Source organism: Narcine bancroftii, chromosome 6 (genome assembly GCF_036971445.1).
Source record: "Narcine bancroftii isolate sNarBan1 chromosome 6, sNarBan1.hap1, whole genome shotgun sequence".
NCBI classification, from domain to species: Eukaryota; Metazoa; Chordata; class Chondrichthyes; order Torpediniformes; family Narcinidae; genus Narcine; species Narcine bancroftii.
Genome location: NC_091474.1, coordinates 62535877 through 62561375, shown reverse-complemented (window position 1 = coordinate 62561375; position 25499 = coordinate 62535877). Strand labels below are relative to the sequence as shown.

At 41.8% G+C, this 25499-nt stretch overlaps 1 protein-coding gene across 2 annotated transcripts in view; it reads right to left on the bottom strand.

Moving 5' to 3' along the window:
- tbp (TATA box binding protein) overlaps positions 1 to 21132 on the bottom strand; it is a 61163-nt gene extending 40031 nt beyond the window's left edge. Inside the window, exons 1-3 of one of the 2 annotated variants that reach the window (XM_069885078.1) lie at positions 21026 to 21132; positions 19024 to 19185; positions 4795 to 5126 (exon numbers count right to left, since the gene is read on the bottom strand). In XM_069885078.1, the coding sequence (XP_069741179.1) occupies positions 4795 to 5126; positions 19024 to 19080 (389 nt within the window). In that variant the 5' untranslated portion in view covers positions 19081 to 19185; positions 21026 to 21132. The other variant, XM_069885079.1, reaches the window with a different exon arrangement.
- Between the last annotated feature and the right edge of the window lie 4367 nt (positions 21133 to 25499).

Genomic DNA, 25499 nt, shown 5'->3' with positions numbered 1-25499 from the left:
TAATCTCTCATGGACCTGACAATAACAATGACCAGTGCAGGGACCAACAGCGTTACTGTTGGCATTACTCACCATTATCACCCTAATTTCAACTTGGCACAAAACCAGGGAAATATTTTTGAGCCATTTTTTGGGAAAAACAAGTGGGCAGCGCGCGAACCAGCTCAGCGTTTGTCACGGCCGCAGCAGCAGAGCAACCGCGTCGAGATGGCGCCCCTGGGTTTTGCTTCTCTCGTGGTCAGAGGGGCCGCACACTTGGCTGCGTCGTTACGTCACCGCCAACGCAGAGGCGGGACTTTCCAGCCACCTTTTAAGGCGCAACGCGGGTTTTTCAAATTAAACCATTAGAAGCGAAACTGACCCACAGTGTGTAGTCTCATTCTTTTGCTCCCCTCTCTGTAGCTACCGTTACACGTCAAATAAGGTATGCTATACGTGACATCAGACGTAGATCCTGTTGAGTTACACATCCCACTCCTTTTGTTCGTAGAATGCTATCTAAAATAGTGGACAGAACGGAGATTTGCAGTTTTGGTCATTCCTGTGTGAACAATCAATACCAGGAATTTGGAGACTCTTCATAATGGTAAAATCTCACAAAGTCTGTGTAAAAAAAAATCATAACTCCCTTTCCTTTTCCCTCTCTCTCCTTTCAGAGTCAAAATCAATTCTCAACTTTCCTCATTCCTGTCCTCTTACCATATCCAAATAATGTCTTTTGTCTGTTGTTCTGTACTCTTCCCCCTACCATTCTTCCCCTTACCCCCCAGCCTTAGAATAAAAACACATGTCTCTCTCTTTTAAAAAAAAATTTACACACACCTTGAGGAAGGCCTCGGGCCCAAAACGGTGGTAATGTATCTTGACCAGCAATGGATGCTGTGAGACTGGCTGAGGTCCTCTACCATCTCTGTGTTATTACTACATCAGAGTGTCTGCAGACTTTTGTGTTTCACATGTCATCCTGGTAACAAAGAGGGCCTCAGTAACAGGCCTCAATACGTACTTTCCAATTGCAGCACCTGAGTAGCCCTCCTGGGACCCGAGTGCAGGATGCACCTTTCAAATCACAGCCAGACCTTCCTATTAAGTCACCATGCTGGCAATTTAAGGGGGATCCTGGCCCTGTGCTGACGTGTTACACATCACGCAGTCAGTTCCTCCTCTGTTCTTTTTTGAATATACTTAAAATTTTCTCCATACATGTAGTATTCAAATTTAACATATTAATACAAATTACAAATAGAAAAACAACCTAAAACTCAGAATAGTTAATATGAAAATAAGGTAGTTATATAAAATTAAAGAAAAACAAAACTTTCAGGATTGCACAGAGAAATATCATCTAACATACATACTTAAACAAAATCCTTTAATATATTTCAGAGGAGATTCTCGCAGGTTTAAAGACACAAGAAATACAATATTAGAAATTTAAACCTAACATTTGAGTATACGGGTGCCAAATTTGTAAAAACAGCATTCATTTCTTAAATTATATGTAATTTTTTTCCAAAGAAATACAACTGCACTTCTGCATTCCATCGTCCCATACCAAAATGTGTATCTGATTTCCAAGTAAATGCAATAAATTTCCTTGCCACTGCTAATGCAATTTTAACAAATTCTAATTGGTGTATTGACAATTTTAGTTTAGATCTTGTTCCTACAATATTTTCTAAAAAAAAATCTGGGTTTTGTTGAAATACTTTAACTTGTTCCAAAAAGTTTCCCAAGTCCAACCAAAAACATCTTACCTTGGAACAGGACCAAGTTGAATGTAAAAGTTCCTATTTTTGTGGTGTAAGATAGAACTGATGCAAAAAATTATACTGGACTAATCTATATCCTACATTAATAGTGTTAGTCATACAATCTCTACAGAGATCTGCTCATCTTTGCTCCTCAATTGTGATATTTAAATCCAGTTCCTACCTCTGTCTAGATTTATGAACTTGACGTTCTGGAGTTCCTAATTGTAATAAAGAATATATTGTAAAAGTAAATTTCTTAACAATTCCTCTCCCAATAAAAAATTCTACTTCACTACAACCAGGTAGCAACACAGTTGGTCCCAAATGTCTCTCAAATATGCTCTCAATTGGAAATGATAAAAAAAGAGTATTTTGGGGTATTCTGTATTTATTTCTCAATTGTTCAAATGTCAATAATTGACCTCTTTCATAACAATCTTCAACATTTATAATCCCCTTACAAAACCAAATATCTAAAAATTGATTGTCTTTTGAAAAAGATATAAGGGAATTTTGGGTCAAATACATCTTAGGCGATAAATGTCTTCTTACACCAATTTCATCATTTATTTTATTCCATATATAAATCAGATTTTTTAACAATGATGTTTCTTTTTCTCCAACCAATAATTTTGTATCCCATTTATATATAAATTCTTCTGCTTTTCTCTCTCCAATTTTATTCATTTCTATTTTAACCCATGCTGATTTTTCTTCTTACAAAACAAACCTTCATTTGGGCCGCATAGTAATAATTTTTGAAATTAGAAGCTGCAAATTGCCTAATTCATATGTCCATGTTAACCTTTTTATAGCAACTCTTAACATTTTACCTTTCTGGAGGAATTTCCTTACATATTTATTCAATTCTTAAAAACATTTTTGAGGTATTGAAATGCGCAATATTTGAAAAAGATACTGTATTCTTGGGAACATATTCATCTTAACACAATTAACTCTTCCTACTAAAGTTATAGGTAAATTAATCAATTTTAAAATCTTCCTCAACCTTTTAAAGTAACAATAGCTCAATTGATACAAATTCTTCAAATTATTACCTGCATGGATTGCCATCTTTCGGCTATTTAAACTTTAGCATTGAGCATAGTCCCCTTCCATTAATGGCATAATTTCACTTTTATGACCACTCCACCCCCCTGGCCATCAGTTTCTCCTCCACCTCAATGATGTGCTAATGTGCCGCTGCCACAAACGGGATGTGGGGGGGAGGGAGGGAGTGGTTGCTGACGCAATGGCTTTCTTCTTTACCCATACCACCCATATGCCAGAGAGGTTCTAGAGGCATAGGGCTGTATGGATAAGGAAGATGGCCTTTGTTCCCACACATCCGCATTCAGCCATCGCCGTGAACTGGAGCGGCATTCGCGGTAGCGGCACATTGCGCACCCCCCTCCCACTGATCATGGCAGCAACCACTCTTCCCCTGTTTACGGCAGCGGAGCATCATGGACTCCAGCCCCATCGCAGAAGCAACTGCTCCCCATTCCACTTCGCAGCAGTGGCACTTCAGCCAGGGGTTTCCCCATGACACATGCACACAAGATCTGACATCACCAGGTTGGCCATTTCCACTTTCAATTCACCAGAGCAGGATGCCCAGCTAAGTTTTACTGGGTCCCCTGACCACCTCTGAGGTAGGTCTTTGACTAGGTTGACCCGGTTGGACCCTTTCAAATAGCCTGGGTCATCAACTGAGCAAATTGTCTGGTTAACCCCATTTTACATAGCAATTTGAAAGGGCTTAATGACTATGGCCCCATGGGACTGACCTTCACCAAATGCTTTGAGCATTCGGTGATGGAACGAATCCAAGATGTAGAGACACTGGACCCATTTCAAATTGCCTATCACCTTGTCCTTCCACTCCATCTTGAACATCCCAGAGAATGATGCCTCATATGCCAGGCTACTGTTCATTGACTTAAGCTAGGCATTTAATACAATCATTTCCCAGAGGCTGGTGAAGAAGCTGTTTTCACTGGGACTCAACACCCCGCTCTGTAACTGTATTCTGAACTTCCTCAAGGAAAGACACAATTTGTCCGCAACAGAAAGTCGAATGTCACGCTCAGCCCGCTCCTGTTCACGCTACTGACCCATGACTGCATCACCAACAGAGTCAATAAGTTTGCAGATGACACATCACCAGTTGGCCTTATCAGCAATAACGATGAATCACACTATAAAGAGGGGGAAAAATCTGATAAATAACAACCCGAGTATCAATGTGGACAAGATGAAGGAAATAGCCCTGGACTTCAGGACATCCAGGAACACCACCCTCCACTACATGTCAATAACTCAGCAGTGGAGAGAATAGAGAGCACCAAGTTCCTCGGATTCTACTTAACAAGTAACCTATTCTGGACACACAGCATCTCCTCACTTGTTAGGAAGGTGCATCAGCAGCTGCACTTTCTGAGAAGAATGAAGTGAGCAAAGTTTCCAGCCACAATCATGTCAACTTTCTACAGGAACTCTATTGAGAGTGTCCTGGCTGACTGCATCACAGTGTGGTACAGTTGCTGTAGAGAATTGGATTGGAAGTCAGTCCACAGGACCACAAGAGCGGCTGAAAGCATCATTGGGATCTCCCTGCCTCCCCAGTGACGTAATCTTCCAGGATCGTTGTCTGAAGAGGGCATACAAATCGTTGAGGACCCCTTTCACCCCGCACATTGCATTTCAGCTGATCTCATTGGGAAAGAGATACAGTAGTATCAGAGCCAGTATCACTGGGTGAGAAACATCTTCTTCCCACAGACATTGAGACCACTGAACAACTGATTGAACTGCTCACATTAACCCTTGAAAATTCTAATTCTTTAACAATATTTATTTATATATGTATATTTGTTCTGCATATGTATCACTTGACTGTATGTGTGCTATGTCTTGTGCGTTTGCGTGTTTTTGCGAGTTCACTGTTTCGTCAGGTTGTCTTGTGCCATCAGTTGATAAATAAACGAAGTTGATGAGAAAATTCCTTCTACAAAAAAAGGTAATGAAATGTACTTACTGTAGCTGCGGAACAATTCCAGAACTTTCAGAAGCAGGAGTAGCTGGAGTTATAGGCGTCATGGGAGTCATTGGTGAAGCATAGTGAGATGTGATGCCGGGCAAATTTGTGGTGGTCATTGTCTGTGAATGAAAGAGCTGTGGCGGTTGATTGGAAGAAACCTGTGTTGCGAGTTGAGTTGTTGTGGACTGCTGTGCTGCTTGTTGTTGTTGCTGCCTTTGCTGCTCTTCCAAAAGAGATATGCTATTAGAGCTTTGGACAGGCTGTGGAGTCAAGCCAGTGCCATATGGCATCATCGGACTAAATATGGTGTTTCCAGGTGTCATGATACCCTAGGTGGAAAGATAACTGAGAATTAAACTTACTGTTATTGCAGGCAAATTATAAAATTTAGCACAGCTATGTTGAAGCTAAAATCTGGATCACGATAGAACTACCTGACAAACTTGACAGAAGGCAATGGTCTCTTGCACACTGCTAAAAGGGAAATGCAGACCATAGATGCTTTTATAGGCTATGACCAATTGATACAAGAATGATGATCAGTGAGCCAAACAGTATCTGTAGAAATAAAAGATGCAGGTTGATGTTTGGATTGTGATCCTACCTCAGGACAGGGATGGAACAGGAAAGATTGTCAGTATATAGAAGTACCTTGTGAGGGGCGTCCCAAGGCATCAACTTGCACCTTTTTTTCCCCCACAAGCACTGCTTAACCCAAAGATTTCTTCTAGCATTTTATTTTAGACCAAAAAAAAATCAGGCTGAACGCATTGTTTTAATTCTTTGTTCTCTAATCTTTTGAATGTGCAAACTGTTTGCTGAGGTATTTTCATATAACAAGCCATCCTCCACTAAGTTACCCTGTGATCATTATTCATAAATCAGCTTGACAAGGAATACTCTCATTGATTTTTGATTACAAGGGAATCAGGTGGAGTTCTGCTTTTGAACTCTCCTAGCTTAACCATAGCTGACTGATCTAATTTTCAGAATTTCTCAATGGTAAGATGATGGTAAAATTCACAGAACATTTAATAAAGAGTGATTGTATTTAAGAGAAAGGAGATTTGACTGCATTTGTATGATTATTGGTGGGGGGACACCTGAAGTATTATGTGCAATTCTGATCTCTTTACCTGAGAAGGGATATAGTGATATTGGAGCCAATGCACAGGAAGTTCACTGGATTGATTCCAGAAACAAGGCGCTAAGCTAATGAGGAAATTGTTTTGCCTGGGCAGAAGTAGTCATGAAGGGATGAAAGATTACAGCTGGTAGATGATAATGAGGAGCTTACAATTAGATGTACAAATACAGATATACACCACAGTCTTCCTGAAGCCAATATATTCTCCCCAAGGTGTGCTGGTATTTGCTAAAACAAGAATATAGATATTTCAATTTTACAGAACCTGGTCTTTGTCTACCTGTTGAATGACTTCTGTGTCCTTGTATTCTGGTCATCTAAGTAAAGGCCAATATTTCATCAGACATAATTTTCTCTAACTTCCAAAAAGGTTTACGAGAACGAGTTCTGGCAAACTGACAGAAGGCATAAAGTGGAAAATAATGGGATCTTTACTGGCTGGCTGCCAATGACCACATTGTATATAAATTATTTAGATGATAGAATTTATGGCTTTGCAGATATAGGGAACCCCCATTATCCTGCATTCAATCAACTTGAAACTCAAACAACCGGCAAAAAAAAAAGAAATAAATGAACAAAATTTATACTCTGCAAAGTTACCTCATGACTTCTGTATTCAATCCCCCAATTAATGAAGCCCAGCATACATAAGCCTTCTTAACTGTCCTATCAACCTGCACGGCAACCTTAAGAGATCTATGGATTTGGACCCCAAGGTTCCTCTGTTCATCCACACTATTAAGTATCCTACCATTAACTTCGTTTGACCTACCAAAATACATCACCACACTAATCCTGAATGAATTCCACCTGCCACTTTTCTGTCTAACTATATTCTGTCTATATCTTGTTGTAACCTATAGCAGCCTTCAACACTATCCACAACACCTTCAACCCTCATATCATCTGCAAACTTACTGACCCAACCTTCTACTTCTTTGTTCAGGTCATTTATTGAAAGAAAATCACAGAGCAAGGGTCCCAGAACAGATCCCTGCAGAACTCCACTAGTCACCTACCTCCAGGCAGAAGACCTTCTATCCACTACGATTCTCTGCTTTCTGCAAGGAAGTCAATTCTGCATCCACACTACCAATGTTCCATGCCTCATGAGTTTCTGAACGAGTCTCCCATGGGGGACCTTGTTAAATGCCTATCTAAAATCCATATAAACATTATCTACCACCCTACCTTCATCATTTTCTTTTTGTTACCTCCTCAAAAACCTCATTAAGGCTTGTGAGGCACGTCGATACCTACACAAATCTATGCTAACTATCCCTGAAAAGACATTCTCTAAATGCTTGTAAATCCTATCCTTAAGAATCCTCTCCAATAGTATGCCTACCACCTGCTCAAAACTCTTTTGTCTATAATTCCCTGGATGCTCCCTATTACCTCAAGGAAAGACACAATTTGTCCGCAACAGAAAGTCGAATGTCACGCTCAGCCCGCTCCTGTTCACGCTACTGACCCATGACTGCATCACCAACAGAGTCAATAAGTTTGCAGATGACACATCACCAGTTGGCCTTATCAGCAATAACGATGAATCACACTATAAAGAGGGGGAAAAATCTGATAAATAACAACCCGAGTATCAATGTGGACAAGATGAAGGAAATGGTCCTGGACTTCAGGACGTCCAGGAACACCACCCTCCACTACATGTCAATAACTCAGCAGTGGAGTTATTGGATTTAAGAGGTGGTTCTGGATCTTTTTAATCTCAACATGGTCCAACACATAGGCTTGCTCTATTCTGGCCTCATGTTCACTAAGATGAGTCTTGCTGGTGAATACTGAAGCAAATAATTAATTTAGGACCTCCCTAACCTCGTCTGCCTCCAAGCACATGTTGCTTCCTTTATCCTCAAGCGATCCTACATTCACTCTTGTCATCCTTCTATTCTTCATGTATACGTAGAATGCCGTAGAATTTTCCTTAATCCTACTTGCCAAGGCTTTCTCATGTCCCCACCTAGCTCTCCTAAATCCTTTCTTAAGTTCCTTCCTAGCTACCATACAATTCTCATGAGCCCTTCCTATATTTTGCATCCTAAATCTAATCTATGCTGCCTTCTTCTTCTTAACTAGATCCCTCACCTGTTTTGTCAACCACGGTTTCCTTTTCCTATCATCTTGTCTATGTCAGTGGGACAAACCAATCCAAAACCCTGCATAAGTGGTCCTCCACATTATTTCTGTTTTTACCCAAAAATATCTGTTCCCTACTTACAAAAAAAACCCCTAGTTCCTGCCTCATCCCATCGTAATTAGCCCTTCCCCAATTAAACACTTTCCCATTTTGTATGCTTTTATCCTTATCCATAGCTATGCAATCATAGAAATGCTCCCCATCAAGAGGTCTGTCACATGAACAAGTTCATTTCCCAGTACTAGATTCAGTATGGCCTCTTTTCTAGTCAGCTGGTCCACATACTGTGTCAGGAATTTTTCTTAGACACTCATGATAAATTCTGCACCATCTATCCCTCTTGCAGTCAGGAAGTTCCAGTAAATAATTAGGAAGTTGAAGTCTCCCATAACAACAAGACTGTTATTTCTGTTCCATTCCAAAATCTGCCTCCTAATCTGTTCCTCATATCCCGAGGGCTATTTGTGAGCCTACAGACCATTCCCAACAGAGTGAATACTCCCTTTCTATTTCGACTTCCACGCACACCAACTCAGTAGACACTCCCTCTACAGCCGTGATACAATCCCTGATTAGTAATGCTACTTTCCTCCTCCCTTTTACCCCTCATTCTACTGCTTATGAACAGAAGAATGTGCTACCATTGGATATTGTCCAGGATTACAAGAATGATCCTGGGATGAGAGGGTTAACATACAAGGACAGTTTGATGCTCTGAACTTATACTCACTCGCGTTTTGAAGGATGAGGAGGTTATCTCATTAAAATATACCGAACACTGAAAGGATAGAATGTATGTGGAAAAGGTATTTCCAGTAGTGGGATAGTCTAAGATCGGAGGGCACAACCTCAGAATCCAAGCACATCCCTTTAGAACAGAGAAGGGAAATTTCTTCTGCCAGAGAATGGAGAATCTGTGGAATTTGTTGCTACAGATGGTTATGGAAGCCATCATTTAGTAGACCTAAAGCTGAGGTTGATAGGTATTAAATAAGAAAATTTGCAGAGCCTGGGATCTAGTGCAAAAAGTGTTAAAGAAACTAAGATGTTCATGAAGCACCTAAAGGAAGTAAAAGGCCATAAATGTTTTGGGTTCAGGTCAGGAATGAGGTTGTATAGGTTCTTGATTAGTAAGGGTGTTGAAGGTTATGGGGAGAATGCAGGAAAATGAGTTGAAAGGCAGAATACATCAGTCATAATTTGAATGGCAGAACAGACGATCACCCAGTAGCACTCACATCTGCTGTAATGAATTGCTTTGAGAGATTGGTCATGGCCAAAATTAACTAGTACCCAGGAAAAGACCTGAATGCACTGCAATTTTGTCTACTGCCATAATCAATCCATAGCAGATGCTCTCCTCTCAGCCCTGGATCACCAGAACAGCAATACACACATCAGGCTGCTTTTCATCAATTTCAGTGCAGGTTTTAATACTATCACTCTCTCAGTACTGGTCAGTAAGCTTCAAAACCTGGGCCTCTGCACTTCCCTGTGCAACAGGATCCTCGATTTCCTCATTGGAAAACCACATTCAGGCAGATCAGTAACGTTTTCTCCTCACTGATACAAAGGTAAAAAGACCCAGGTGCACCTTAAGGCTAAGTGCTTGGCCCACTGCTCTATTCACTCTCCACCCACCCATGACTGGGGGGGCTAGTACAATTCAAATGATTTGCTGATTACACCACGCTTGTCGGCAGAATCACAGATGGCAAAGAGGAAGTGTACAGGAGTGAGGTAGATCAGTTAGTTGAATGGTGACACATCAACAACCTTGCACTCATCATTAGCAAAATTAAGGAATTGATTGACTTCAGGAAGGGGAAACCAGAACACAAACCAGTCCTCAATGGAGAGGATAAATAACTTCAAATTCCTGGGTGTCAACATCTCTGAAGATCTGAACTGGGGCCATCATGTCGATGCAATCATAATTAAGGCTCACCAACAGCTTTATTTCATGAGGAGTTTGAGATTTGGTATGTTACCAAAGACACTCAAAAATTTCTACAGGTGTACCAAGGAGAGCATTCTGATTGGCTGCATCACTGCTATGGAAGTGCCAATACACAGAACGCGAAAAGACAAGTGCTATCATGGGCATTAATCTTCAATCTATTAAGGACATCTTTAGAGATGGTGTCTGATGAAAGCAGCCTCCATCATCAAGGAACTTCACTATTCAGGCCATGCTCCTTTCTCACTGCTACCATTAGGAATGTACACATTACAAAAATAGCTTCTCTGCCATCAGATTTTTTGAATATTTTATTTAAAATGTTTCCATCCAAGCAATTATATACTTTACATGAGCAAAATTTGATTAAATTTAAAATTACAATGATTACATGAAGGTTTAATCCCTTTACCCTCCTCTCCCTCCCTCTTGCATCCTCCCACTAAAAAAAAATACATATAAATACATATAATAGTTATATGAAAAATTTTAAAAGAAGAAAAAGAATGTTATTCTGGATTGCGCCAAGGATCAGCTCACACTGTAAGATTGGGATCTTACAGTATTTATATAGCCATTTTAGGGAAGAAGATTATTACAGGTCTTAAGAGGCCAGAAATACATTTTTACATATTTTTACCTATACAGGGTCCAAATTTGTAAAAAAAAGTTTATTTATTTCTTAAATTTTATGCAATTTTCTCCAAAGATATACAACTTTGAATTTCTGTGTTCCATCTTTACATACCTAAATATGCATCTGATTTCCAAGTCACTGCAATGCATTTCCTTGTCACCTCTAATGCTATTTAAATAAATTTCACTTGATAAAATTATCATTTTAATTTAGGTCTTGTTTCTTCAATAAAAACACCAGTAATCTGTTCTAAAAACTTCCCTAAATCTTCCCAGAAGGTGCTAACTTTAGAACATGGTCAAATAGAAAAGGTTCCTATCTCTTCACTACATCCAAAACATTTATCTGATAAATCCAATTTCATTTTATGCAATTTTTGCATCATTAAATATAACGGATGTAATTATATTGAACTAAAATGTACCTAACATTTATCATACTTGTCATGACTGTTACAGTCATTGGCTTATGTGTTGTGTGGTTTTGTGTTGAAAAGTGAGAATTTGTCTTAGAGAGCCAAGGTGAAGGTGGACTGCTGAGAGTGGGAGACGGATTGAGCATTTGCAGAAAATAATCTAAAAATTTCTGGACTTGGATGATAAACCACCACTGGGTGTGCTGTGGAGTGGAAGAAGGTCCAGAGCATGAGTCATGGTCTGGAGGACAGTTTAGAATGTTGGGATTTCAAAAAGGATGAACATTCCAAAGGCAGGCAGAAGGATCTGGACCAAGCCAGTTGTTCCTCTCTCTGCAAGCAACACGACAACTTCGAATTTTGTGCGCTCTCTCTCAAAGATCTTTTGGTTTCAGTTTACCAAACAAACTGAATTTTGTTTATAATCTTTGTATCAGTTGAGATCGAAGTTTTGTGAGTCTTGTGTGTTTTGTGTCCAAGTTTTTCTGTGGGCTGGTTGGAAATGTAACTTAGACTTTAATTACATATGTTATATTAAGGCTGGGGAATTTATTAGTTTTACACTGTTATAGAAATTTGCATAGTAACCAGTGGGCATTGTTATAAAAGGGGGGATTTTGAATTAGTTTCAAGGTGAATTTTTGTAAATGAAGTAATTGTTCATCTCTACCACTGTGTGATATGCCTTCTTTGTGGTTGCTGGTTTGATCTTGTAACATGACAAAGATCTGCCCATCTTTATGAACACCCTGCTTGCAATAAAAGATACATTGCAGAAATAAATTTCTTAGTATAACCTCTCCTAATAAGAACTTCCAGCTCACAACAAGCCGGTAAGTACACTGTTAAACCTAATTTTTCCTGCAAGTATCCTCTCAAGATAACGAAAAAGTGTATTCAGAGTTATCCCATTTTTATTTCTTAATTGTTGAAATGACATTAATTGACCTTATTCATAACAATCTTCTACATTTTAATACCATTATGAAATCAAATATTTTAAAATTGGTTGTCTTTAGTAAAAGGTTTAAGATTATTTTGAATCAAAGGTGTCTTGGTGATATACTTCCTTTTGTTCCCATTGTATTATTAATCCTGTTCCAGATAATAATCAAATGTTTAAGCAAAGGTGCTTCTTTCATGCTGGTTATTAACTTTAAATTCCATATAACCATTTACGGAGCGGAAACAGGCCATGTTGGCCTTTCGAGTCCGCACCGGTTCACTGATTTTATGCGCCCTCTTCAGGCATTGGTCCCGGTAGATCTTCATTCAATAACGATGGGCGAATTCAATGCAGGTGGAAATTCCTCTGCTAATTTCTCTCCTCTATTTTATCCATCTCTATTTTGACCCATGCCTGTTTTCCTGATCCCTCAAATAAGGAAGTAGGAAATCTCAATAGAGACACTTGATAATAATTCTTAAAGTTAGGAACTTGCAAACCTCCAAATTCATATTTCCATGTTAATCTTTATATAGATATTCTTGATATTTTACCTTTTCAAAGAAATGTTCTGATGTTTATTTAATTCTTGAAATTTTTTTTGTGGAAACAATAGTAAAGTTTGAAAAAAATAATGTATCCGCAGAAAATATTCATTTTAAGATAGTGCAAAAGATAGTGGACACACCCCCTCATCATCAAGAATATCTACAGGGAACATTGTCATCAGAGAGCAGCAGCAATCATCAAGGATCCACACCAACCAGCACACGACATGTTCTTGGTTCTACCATAGGTGCCACAAGACTTGCACCACCAGGTTCAGTAACAGCTGTTATCCCTCCATCATCAGACTCCTCAACAAACTAATTAAGGACATATTTAAAGACTTACTTTTGCACTTTATTGATTTTTTTTTCGTCTCTGAATTGCACAGTTGGTTTACATTTCTTTATTTGTTTGAGTCAGGTTTTTTTTTTACACTACCAATAAGTAGTAATTCTGCCTTGCCCGAAGGAAAAAGAATCTTCAGGTTGTATGTGATGTCATGTATGTACTCTGACAATAAATCTGAATCTGACTTTAGCTTTCCCCTCTCATACTGCAGAGTGAATGCGATCATTATATTACTTCCTCAGGGTTCCTTTACCTTGAGCTCCCTTATCAAGTCTAGTTCACTGCACAACACCCAATCCAGAATTACCTTTTCTTTTGTGGGCGAGCACAAACTGAGACAAAAAGGCATTTCGTAGGCATTCCACCAACCTGATTTTCCCAGTCTACCTGCATATTGAAGTCCCCCAATGCCTTTATTACATTGCTACATCCTAGCTGCTCTTTGGAGGCCTGTATATAACTTTCATCAGGGTCTTTTTACATTTGTAGTTTCTCAACTCTACTCATAAGGATTCTACATCCTCTGATCCTAGGTCCCTTATTGCCAAGGATTTGATTTCATTTTTTTTAACTAAAAGAATCACCTCCACCACCACTCCCCACCTGACTTTTCAATAGGACTCATGACTTTTTGATGATTTACATTCAATTGATGCCAAGTTACTTTAGACCTCCAGTGCTTAAAAGTTGCTCTGAAAAGGTAGTTCTTAATTAAGGGTTCTGCAATGTCCTCACCTTTGCTTTACAACCCAAAATGTAAACCTGTCCTGAATATTTGTATCCTTTAGTTAATGCATTGTTAGTCATTACTATGTTAATTTTAGGCCTAATTCACTACACATACAATGACATAATAAATACTAACTGCTATGCTAACCACAGGGCCGCTCGGTAGGTGCAGCAGTTGGCGCAATGCTGTTACAGAACCAGCGATCGGGACCGGGGTTCAAATCCAACACTATCTGTAAGGAGTTGGTACGTTTTCCATGTGGCTGCATAGGTTTTCCCCGGGGGCTCTGGTTTCCTCCAACTGTTCAAAACATACCAGAGGTGTAGGCTAATTGGCTGTAAATTAGGCGGCACAGACTCATGGCCGAAATGGCCTGTTAGTGTGCTGCATATCTAAATTTAAATTTAAAATCAAAGACCTCATCTAGACAAAATATCATTTAGATAGAAAACCAATCAACATATGTATTTTTCATTACCATTATTAACACTGTAAATACTGTCAATAATTTATCCCAATATCTACTATATATAGGTTCTGTATCTTTAAAAACACAATGCTGAAAAAGCTCAGCACACAGCTTACTTTATACAATAAAGATACATAACCAATATTTCCAGCCTGAGCCCTTCATCAAGGTATGAGTAAAATGTAGGCAAGTGCCTGAATAAAATGGTGGGGACAGGGAAGGGTACAGGCCCACAGGCAAAAAATAAAAGGTGAATGGGAGAGGGGGAGGGGGGAGGGGGAGGGGAAACAACATACAGGGTATGAGGATAGCTCTGTGAATGGAGGATGAGGGGGTGGAGAGCTGGAGGAGACAGAGGAATGGGGAAAAGAGAGAGAATGGGGAGTGGTCTAGCACAGTGTTTCCTAACCTTTTTCTTTCCACTCACATGCCTCTTTAAGCAATCCCTTAGCCATAATTGCTCTGTGATTAGTAAGGGATTGCTTAAGGTGGGACATGAGTGCAAAGGGAAGGTTAAGAATCACTGCTCTGGACCCAATTGTTACTGAAATACTTTGCTTGAGAAAAATCATCATTGTCCCAATTCATTTGGAGTTATGAAACCCTGCACATAACGAGTCAATGAGGGACGATTAAAACAGTGGCTTTCAAACTTTTTCTTTCCACCCACATCCCATCTTAAGCAATTCCTTACTAATCACAGACCACCTATGGCAAAGGGAAGGAATATTTAAAGTGGTATGTGACTGGAGAAAGTCACGTGATGGAGTAGTGGCCGGTAGGGGAACTCCAGCCCTCTCCAGAAAAGTTAAAAAAAAGAGAGAAAAAGCAAAGGCACAAACATAAAAACCAAAATAAAGTGAAAGTAAAAGTGTGGAGAAAATGGCAGCGAAGAAAGAAAAACCAAAGACAACGGGAAGAAAAGAAGAAGAAAAGTCGGAAGAAGAAGGCGAAGGCCTTACCTGTACGAGGAGGCCCGCCGTGGAGAGAAGCCTGCTCCCTGAGGTCAGTCGAAGCCCCGAACTCAGGACTACAAAAATGGCACACCGAGCCAAACAAAAGTGCGCGATGCGCAAGACAAAAATAACACTGACGGGAGGGGGGACCAGCTGAGGAGTAGATCTCCACAGCTGAAACTGACAACTACAACACAACAGCAAGAGGAAAACAGAAAATAACGAGAGCAAGAAAGAAGAGAGTAAAAATAAGAAATCAAAGAAACAACACATGACCAACCCAGAAGAAGACCAACACCAAGACACTTCTAATGAAAATAAGACCAAAAATACCCAACAAAATAAAACAAACAACCCGACAAGAAAACCAGAAGAGACAGAGGTAAAGGATACAGATCCTGAAGTGGACTCAGAAGAAGAGGAAGAACACAGAGAAAAGGAAGATGAAGGGAAGGGCAAGTACATGGATATATATATTTTTTAAAGAATATATGGAAACAGTAAAAGAATGGCAGACACAAGAATTCAGTGAAATAAAAAGAATAAAAAGTACAGAAGAAAAAGTGAATAGATTAGAGATGATCATGACAGATATAGGAAAAAGAGTAGACAAGGTGGAAGAACGAGAAACAGCCATAGAAATGGAAGTAGATGACTTAAAAAAGAAATTAGAAGAATCTGATAAAAAAGTTAAAGAGACACAGGAGCTGTTAGCTCAGAAGATAGATATAATGGAAAATTATAATAGAAGAAACAATATAAAGATAGTGGGCCTTAAGGAAGACGAAGAAGGCAAAAATATGAAAGAATTTATAAAAGAATAGATCCCCAGGGTCCTAGGAAGACCAGAATTACAGGAAGAAATGGAAGTAGAAAGGGCACACAGAACATTAGCCCCTAAACCACAACCACAACAAAAACCAAGATCCATTCTAGTAAAATTCTTAAGATATACAACAAGAGAAAATATATTGGAGAAGGCAATGAAGAAAATAAGAGAAGATAAAAAAAAAACCACTGGAATACAAGGAAAAATTTTCTTCTATCCAGATACAAGTTTTGAACTCCTGAAGAAGAGGAAGGAGTTTAATGCAGCAAAAACGACCCTATGGAAAAAAGGTTATAAATTTATGCTAAAGAACCCAGTTATGTAACTGGATACACAGGCTATACATCACACCTCAAAAGTTAAAGAAATGGGACCCAACCATATCAGACACATGTTTTCGCTGCAAAAAGGAAACGGGTTCAACAATTCATGCAATTTGGACATGTGAGAAGTAGAAAAATTTTGGGAAGATCTAAGCCAGATATTAAATAAAATGACAGATCTTCCTCCTAAGTAATATAAGAAACAAAGAATTTGGACTCGATTTGGATGGAGCACAAAAAAGATTTGTTATGATAGCCCTAGCTGTAGCAAAAAAATGTATTATGTCAACCTGGAAATTAGAAGACAACTTGAGAATACAACAATTGTATATAGAAATTAATAAATGTATTCCATTAGAAAAATTAACATATAATTTAAGAAATAACATTACAATATTTGAACAAATATGGGAGCCATACATGAAACACAATAGAGAAATCCTACCGTGGACTTCCACCACCTAAAATGACAGAAGGAGAAGATAACGAAAAGAACTGACTCAGTAAAATTTCTTGTTTATTTTTATTAAGTGACAACATTGTTTAACGGGTTTAATGTATCTTATAGATTGAACTTTAAATCAATGGGAAAGGGAGTGAGGGAAGGGAGGGGGGAAAAAGGGGGAGAAAATGACACTATATATTTAAGAAGAAAAATGTCTGTATGCATCTTGGTCAATATGGTTTATAGTGTGAAAAATAAAAAAATTTTTTAAAAAAGTGGTATGTGAATGGAAAGAAAAAGATTCAGAATCACTTGTCTAACAGAAACCAGAAAACCTGATGTCAATGCCAGGACTGTTGGGTCCCCAAATGATGGGGAAGGAGTACATGTGGGTGCAAGTGTGGCACTAACTGCATTCACATGGGAAGGTGCCAAGGTGGAGATTCATGGCAAGGGATTAGTAGATGAGGGAGTCACAGAGGGAGCATTCTCTATGGAAGGCAGAGAGGGGACTATGTGCTTGGTGGTAGAATCAGGTTGTAAGCAATAAAAATATGTTGGAAGGAGAGGCTGGTGAGGTCAAGGCAAATCCTGCTTTCGTTGCATCTATGAACAGAAGGAAGCAGGACTGATGTGCCAGAAATGGAGGAGATGTGGGTAAGGCTGAGTTGATGGTAATACAGGAAAATCCATGTTTTTATGAAGGACGACATCTCGAATGATCTAGACTGCAAGACTTTGAGAGCAGATACAATGAAGACGAAGGAATTGAGAGAAAGGTCTAGAATTCTTAGAGTAGTCGAGGTAGTGTGCAAGTTGGTAGGTTTGTAAAAAAATGTCTATATAAAGTTTGTCTCCCAAGATAGAAACAGATCAAGGAGACAGAGAGATGAAGAAAGGGGAGAATGTCGCCAGAGATGGACCAAGTGAATTTGACATCGGGGTGAAAGTTAGCAGCAAAGTGAATAAAGTTGCATGAGTCAGGACCAATGTAGTTGTCAATGAGCTGGATGAAGAGTTGAAGAGCCTTACATTCCCTTGTGATTGCAAGAAGTGCCACATCTTTTCCCTCATCATTATTTGGGGACCCAAACAGCCCTTCCAAGAGAATCAAGCCCGTTATGGGCTTCTCCAAGTTGGAGAACACCTTTGATCTGTCGCATCAATAACACCATTTCAATTCTGCACACCACTCCAACACCTCTTGCCCATGGCTTCATGCACTGCCAAACCAAAGGCATCCATAAATTGGTGTAGCAACACCTAATATTCTGTCTGGGCACTCTCCAACCAGATGGCATTAAAATCAACTTCTTCAATTTCTACTAGACCACTCCGCATTCTCCCTCTTCCCCATCCCACTGTCTCCTTTCCTTCAGCTCTCCACCCCCTTCCCTCTGCATTCACAGAACCATCTTCCCTTCCCTGTTTGCTGCTGTGCCCTCTCTCATCCACCTATTACTTCTTGCCTGTGCTCCACCACCTGCCCCTCACCCACCATTTTATTCAGGTTCCTGCCAACATTTTTCTTATACCTTGATAAAAGACTTTGACCCAAACCATTGGTTACGTATCTTTACTGAAAAGTTTCTCCATCATTGTGTTTTTACTTCAATCATGGCATCTGCAGGTTTTCGTGTTTTATTCTGTATCTTTAAATCTTACTATCTAACAATGCAAATTAACAATTCAAAATAAGTATGAATATATCTCCCTCAGAACTGTAGTAAACTATCACTTCAGGATTTTGAGTACCAATTTCTGAAGACTCAGGTGAAAGAATCCCACTGAATAGACCACAGCAAAGAGTGAGCTTCAAGTATAATGCAAAAAAAATACAGAATGTGTGCACAATGATTTAGCATCTTCCATGCTTTACCAATTGACTTATCAGAATTCATCCTGGAAATAACATCTTGTGACCTCCATTGAATCCCAAACAATGTCCCTATTTAAAAAAACTGCTGAAGAAATCAGCAGATCAGGCAGCATCCATCAAAGGGAATGGAACGTTTCCAATTTTGTTTGCTATGGCACTGCTAAATTGCATAACCTTTCTCAAGCTCAAAATATTTGTTTCATCCTCAAATTCCTTTATGGTTTCTATTCACCATAATCTTCAACTGATATACATTCTACCAACACCTTTATTTCTTGCTCTGATTTTGTAAATTTACTAACTTTCTCCTCATCTTCATCCATAGTGCCAAAATCATTCCTACCCCACTTTCAAAATCTATTTTTTGTTCATCTTATTATAAACTTGGTATTGGAAGAAAGGAGAAAGAGGAATGTAAATTAATGAACCTACTTGTGGTGATGATAAGCCTTGAGCATAGGGGGGCAGGCCATTGTTAGACTGATCCATGGCTGACGCTAGTTGCTGACACTCCTGGAGAGGTCGATCCCCTTATTTTCACCTTAATAACACGTCCCAATAATTCCAATGTAGCTTTAGTTCTACCTCATACTGCTGTGAAAAGGAACACAGAGAAAACATAAGCCAGTGAATGGTAGGGGGGGATGGGGCAAACCGAGGCATCGGGGGGGAAGAGAACCGAGGTGTCTGGGGGGGGGGGAAGAGAACCGAGGCGTCTGGGGGGGGGGGGGGGGCGCGAACCGAGGCGTCTGGGGGGGGGGGGAAGAGAACCGAGGCGTCGGGGGGGGGAAGAGAACCGAGGCGTCGGGGGGGGGGAAGAGAACCGAGGCGTCTGGGGGTGGGGGAGCGAACCGAGGCATCTGGGGGGCGGGGGAGCGAACAGAGGCATCTGGGGGGCGGGGGAGCGAACAGAGGCATCTGGGGGGCGGGGGAGCGAACAGAGGCATCTGGGGGGCGGGGGAGCGAACAGAGGCATCTGGGGGGCGGGGGAGCGAACAGAGGCATCTGGGGGGCGGGGGAGCGAACAGAGGCATCTGGGGGGCGGGGGAGCGAACAGAGGCATCTGGGGGGCGGGGGAGCGAACAGAGGCATCTGGGGGGCGGGGGAGCGAACAGAGGCATCTGGGGGGCGGGGGAGCGAACAGAGGCATCTGGGGGGCGGGGGAGCGAACAGAGGCATCTGGGGGGCGGGGGAGCGAACAGAGGCATCTGGGGGGCGGGGGAGCGAACAGAGGCATCTGGGGGGCGGGGGAGCGAACAGAGGCATCTGGGGGGCGGGGGAGCGAACAGAGGCATCTGGGGGGCGGGGGAGCGAACAGAGGCATCTGGGGGGCGGGGGAGCGAACAGAGGCATCTGGGGGGCGGGGGAGCGAACAGAGGCATCTGGGGGGCGGGAGAGCGAACAGAGGCATCTGGGGGGCGGGGGAGCGAACAGAGGCATCTGGGGGGCGGGGGAGCGAACAGAGGCATCTGGGGGGCGGGGGAGCGAAGAGGCATCTGGGGGGCGGGGGAGCGAACAGAGGCATCTGTGGGGCGGGGGGAGCGAACAGAGGCATCTGAGGGGCGGGGGGGAGCGAACAGAGGCATCTGGGGGGCGGGGGGTGAGCGAACAGAGGCATCTGGGGGGCGGGGGAGCGAACAGAGGCATCTGGGGGGCGGGGGAGCGAACAGAACAGAGGCATCTGGGGGGCGGGGGAGCGAACAGAACAGAGGCATCTGGGGGGCGGGGGAGCGAACAGAGGCATCTGGGTGGCGGGGGAGCGAACAGAGGCATCTGGGGGGCGGGGGAGCGAAGAGGCATCTGGGGGGCGGGGGAGCGAACAGAGGCATCTGGGGGGCGGGGGGAGCGAACAGAGGCATCTGAGGGGCGGGGGGGAGCGAACAGAGGCATCTGGGGGGCGGGGGGGAGCGAACAGAGGCATCTGGGGGGCGGGGGAGCGAAGAGGCATCTGGGGGGCGGGGGAGCGAACAGAGGCATCTGGGGGGCGGGGGGAGCGAACAGAGGCATCTGAGGGGCGGGGGGGAGCGAACAGAGGCATCTGGGGGGCGGGGGGGGAGCGAACAGAGGCATCTGGGGGGCGGGGGAGCGAACAGAGGCATCTGGGGGGCGGGGGATCGAACAGAGGCATCTGGGGGGCGGGGGGAGCGAACAGAGGCATCTGGGGGGGCGTGGGGGGAGCGAACAGAGTCGTCTGGGGGGTGGGGGGCGAACAGAGGTTGCAGTAGGCGAGTCCGGGCATGCTGAAGAGCACAGAGCAGGCAACCAACCGTTGACTCGACCTGCGCCACTTCCATTCGCCTCACCGGCCTCCCACGGCGAGGCTGCCTCAATCAGCGAACTTCCGATCCGAGGACGGGACGGGGCCTATCCGAACGCAGTAGGGAGCAGGCCGCAGGCACAATGTGCCGCTGGAGGGAAACCGCGCCCGACTCACCGGTTCGCCCGCCGCGCCGTCAGACAACCTCCTGACACCAATCACCCGCTCCCGTTCCCGCACGCTCCATTAATTCCCGGCGGCCACCGCGCGGCAGGGCATGCCGGGTGCGCGCCTGCGCACAGCTGGCCGCGGGAGCGGGAAGGTCTGACTGTTGCAACTCGATCCCACTCTCCCTGCTTCGGGGGCGGATTCAAGGCTGTGTCCGAGGATCGTGCCGTCGGTGGGGTAGGAAATGCTGGACGACATAGTCCTGTAGCTATGAGAAGAGCCAAGAATCACTGTTGTCTGGTAGATTTCTTTTTGCTGGGTATGAGGTCTTCACCTTTTGACCACCCTTTTTTTAGATGGCTAAAGGGGCGTCAAAAACAATGAATTTCATCTTCAGGGTTGCCTTCACTGAAAGATAGCTCCTGAGATACGGGAAGTAGTCCAAGTGCTCAGATTCCCCTCTGCTCCAGCTCCAATTTGCTATCCCTCAAAACCATACTAATTCCAACTACATTATAGAACCACTTCCCATATTTCTGCCGTTCCTTCCAGCTTCACTGGAGCCAAATGCCAACATCCTGTGGCAAACGAGTGTTCTGCCCATTCGGAAGAACTTCATAGACTGGAATCTTGAGTGAACAAAGAGAATCTGGTTAGGCAAGATCCAGGTATTCTTGTGTCTTCTCAAAAATCCTTATTGTCAGGAGGTGGTGTTATGATGCAGATCTTAATAGCTGTTCTCATCTCTTCTTTTAATTTCAACGATTTACACTCATAAATGAATGTAATCGAGGACCCTGACCTGAAATATTAACTGTCCACTTGTCTCTGTGCAGCTGGAAGGAGTGGCAGAAATTGGGAAGTGGTTCTACAATGTAGTTGGAATTAGTATGGTTTTGAGGGATAGTAAATTGGAGCTGGAGCAGAGGGGAATCTGAACATTGATATGACCAGGAGCTGGGAGGGTTGGAAGGTGGCAGGGCTGGGAGCAGTGAAGTAGAGGTTGAATTGGAGCTTGGCTGGGATTGAGGGAGGGTGTTTGGAATGCATGGAGGAGTGGATCTGAGGGATCTTGGTCAGCAACTTGCAGACAAAGATCTCACATGGGATACGGTCAATCTATAGTTGAAGGACTCACCTGTCTCCAGGTTGCTGGACTAGTTCATGGGAACCAGGTATCAGAATGGGGATTTGAGAGATACTGAGGGAAAGAAAGGTTCCTAATCATGATGGATGTTTAGATCTGAAACTCAGGTTTCCAATGCATTGAATAGAAGTCTGTGATGCTGCAGAGGCTGTGGAGGCGCTGGAGGCAAATCCACAGACAGTGTCTCTGAAGGGACTCTCTTTTGCTTCTCTTTCTCTTATTATTGAGAGAGCTGGGCAATACTAATGGCAACTCTTTGTTTGCCTTTACGCTGATGATGTCTATCGTGTGCATTCTTTGGCTTGGCTTCGCGGACGAAGATTTATGGAGGGGGTAAAATGTCCACGTCAGCTGCAGGCTCGTTGGTGGCTGACAAGTCCGATGTGGGACAGGCAGACACGGTTGCAGGGAAAAATTGGTTGGTTGGGGTTGGGTGTTGGGTTTTAACTCCTTTGCCTTTTGTCAGTGAGGTGGGCTCTGCGGACTTCTTCAAAGGAGGTTGCTGCCCACCAAACTGTGAGGCGCCAAGATGCACGGTTTGAGGCGATATCAGCCCACTGGTGGTGGTCAATGTGGCAGGCACCAAGAGATTTTTTTAGGCAGTCCTTGTACCTTTTCTTTGGTGCACCTCTGTCACGGTGGCCAGTGGAGAACTCGCCATATAACACGATCTTGGGAAGGCGATGGTCTTCCATTCTGGAGACGTGACCCACCCAGCGCAGCTGGATCTTCAGCAGCGTGGACTCGTGTGCATTACATTTTTATATTATTACATGACAATGAAAGGACCCTTGAAAATGGAATGTAGTTGGAATTGAGAGTTGGGTACATGGGAGACCCAGCACATAGTCTGAACAGAGAGCAAAGAACTGGAACATTCCTGCAAGGGGAACTGATGGTGAGATGGTGGGGGTGGAGAGAGGTTTCTCAGGTGTGTGATGAGTGTGGAAATGTGATTGGGAGTTGGTGCATAGCTCGAGTAGAGGAGAATAGCTGAGTGCTGAAATAAGAAGACAGGAATAAGGACTTGGTACCTAGCCAGAAAGCCTTGACAGGACACCTGTGACCACAAGAAGTACTGGACTTGCCCCAAATGGTCTTTCCAAGTGAAGCAACACTTCACTTGTGAATTTTCAAGGGTAATCTACTGCATCTGGTGCTCCTATTATACTGCCAATCTCCACTCTGCCCGCTAAGATTTGAGGAAGGGTTCAGACCAGAAACATTCTCCCACCAATGCAGCTTGACACACTGCTTTTTTTCCTCTCCATTTGTTTATTGCTATATTTTAAGTTATATTTAATGCAATTATTTATACTTGAGTGCTAGAATCCAGTCCAAAACATGTTTCTCTTGATTTTTCTGTGGTAACAGTAACAATTTGGGTCCACTGTAACTAGATCCAACTTCCTAACCATGAGCCTCATAAACTAAAGTAAGATGTGTGCAATATAATGTATGGTGGAGGAATGCAGCCATATTAATGTTAGTGATATTGCTGTAACATTCTACACTCATAACTGATTGAAGGGTGATGTTCTGTTAGTCTGTGTATCTTAGACTGCAGACTTCCTGTAAACTCAGAATATCAAATGATTATCAAATATCCAAGGTCAGCAAATCAATGTTCTTTCACAAAGTGGAAGCCCAAAATACACCCATTATTTAAAAATATGTTTTTGTTTAAAAATTACTAAGATTATTATACCACTGAAATAAATCCTTATATTATAAGCTAGTTCTGTCACAATGCCCTTTCCCACAATCCATTTTTTCCTTTCAACATCCTATTAACATTGTCTGCCTACCCTTACGTTCATCCCAGTAGATCCCTATTAGCTTTCTTTCCTTTGAAATTATTTGCAGTTGTTTCTTCTTCTCTACCATTTTACTTTCTCACTGAATAGTTAATCCATCTGAATTTATTCATGTTCAGGTTTGTCTTCAAGGTTTCCCATTTTTTTTCTGCTGACCCATATGTAACCAAATAACTTATGCCAGGTTCTCTTATATTATACTTTATAAATACCAACTAGTCTAGATGAACACCACGTCACAGCTGTTCAGGTAACGGAAATTTGCCCTTTCAGAATTCACAAATCACTATTAACATTTTTGAGTAACGAAGTAAAAATCACTTACAGAATCCAGGGTGATATAATTAAATTACTTGACAAATAACCCACAGATGTGGACTAAAAACTAAGAGACAAGTTTAAATTCCACTATGGCATCTGTGGAATTTAAGTACAGTTAATTCGTCTCAGTAGTGATGATGGTAACAAAATGATTGGATTTTTAACAATATTTTATTTAATATTCCCTACATGCAGTAACTACAATCATTATAATAATAGATATAAAAAAACTCAAATTGAGTGCATACATGAGCCCCTCCCTCCCACCCAACCTTTCCCTCCCACCCAACCTTTCCCCCCCAAAAAAAAATACAAATTCAAAAAAGTTTTTAAAAATTTATAGGTATAAAATACAAGCAGAAAGAAAAAAGAAAAAAATTTTGGATAGCAGAGAGAGATGTGCAGTACAACTCATCAGTTCTAACATAAAAATACAGAGGAGAATTCTGCAGGGCTAGAGGGACAGAAAGGACATCAGTCCAAATTTAATCCCATTATTTGAATGAACGGGTGCCAAATTGTAAAAACGTAGAATATTTATTTCCTAAGTTATAAATAATTTTGTTCCCAAAGGAATACCACTTTGAATTTCACCTTGGCATAGTTAAAGATGTATCCGATTTACAAGTAATTGCAATACAATTTCTTCCAACTGCTAATGCTTTTTTAACAAATTTTAATTGATAAATTGATAGTTTCCATTTAGAATTTGTACCTTCAATATTTCCTAATAAAAATAAATGGGGATTTAGCGGAAAAACAACTCCGGTAACTTGTTCCAAAAAGTTACCTATAGTCACCCAAAAAGGGCGCATATTGAGACAAGACCATGTTGAATGTATAAAAGATCCTACATCTTCATCACACCTAAAATATTGATTTGATCAATCTATTCAATTTCAGTGGTATAAGATATAATTGAAGTAAAAAATTATATTGAACTAATCCATATCTTGCATTTTAATAGTATTAGTCTTACAATCCCTACACAAATTTTCCCACATTTGTTGGTCTATTGTAATATTCAAATCTATTTCCCATTTCTGCCTAGTTTCTGCTTGTATCAAAGAAATAATTTTTTTAACAGAACGACTCCTTAGTACAAAGTTCTGCCTCGGTACAGCTAGACAGAAACATTGTTGGTCCCAACTTATCTCTCAAATATGCTCTTAACTGAAAACAACAAAAAAGGGTATTA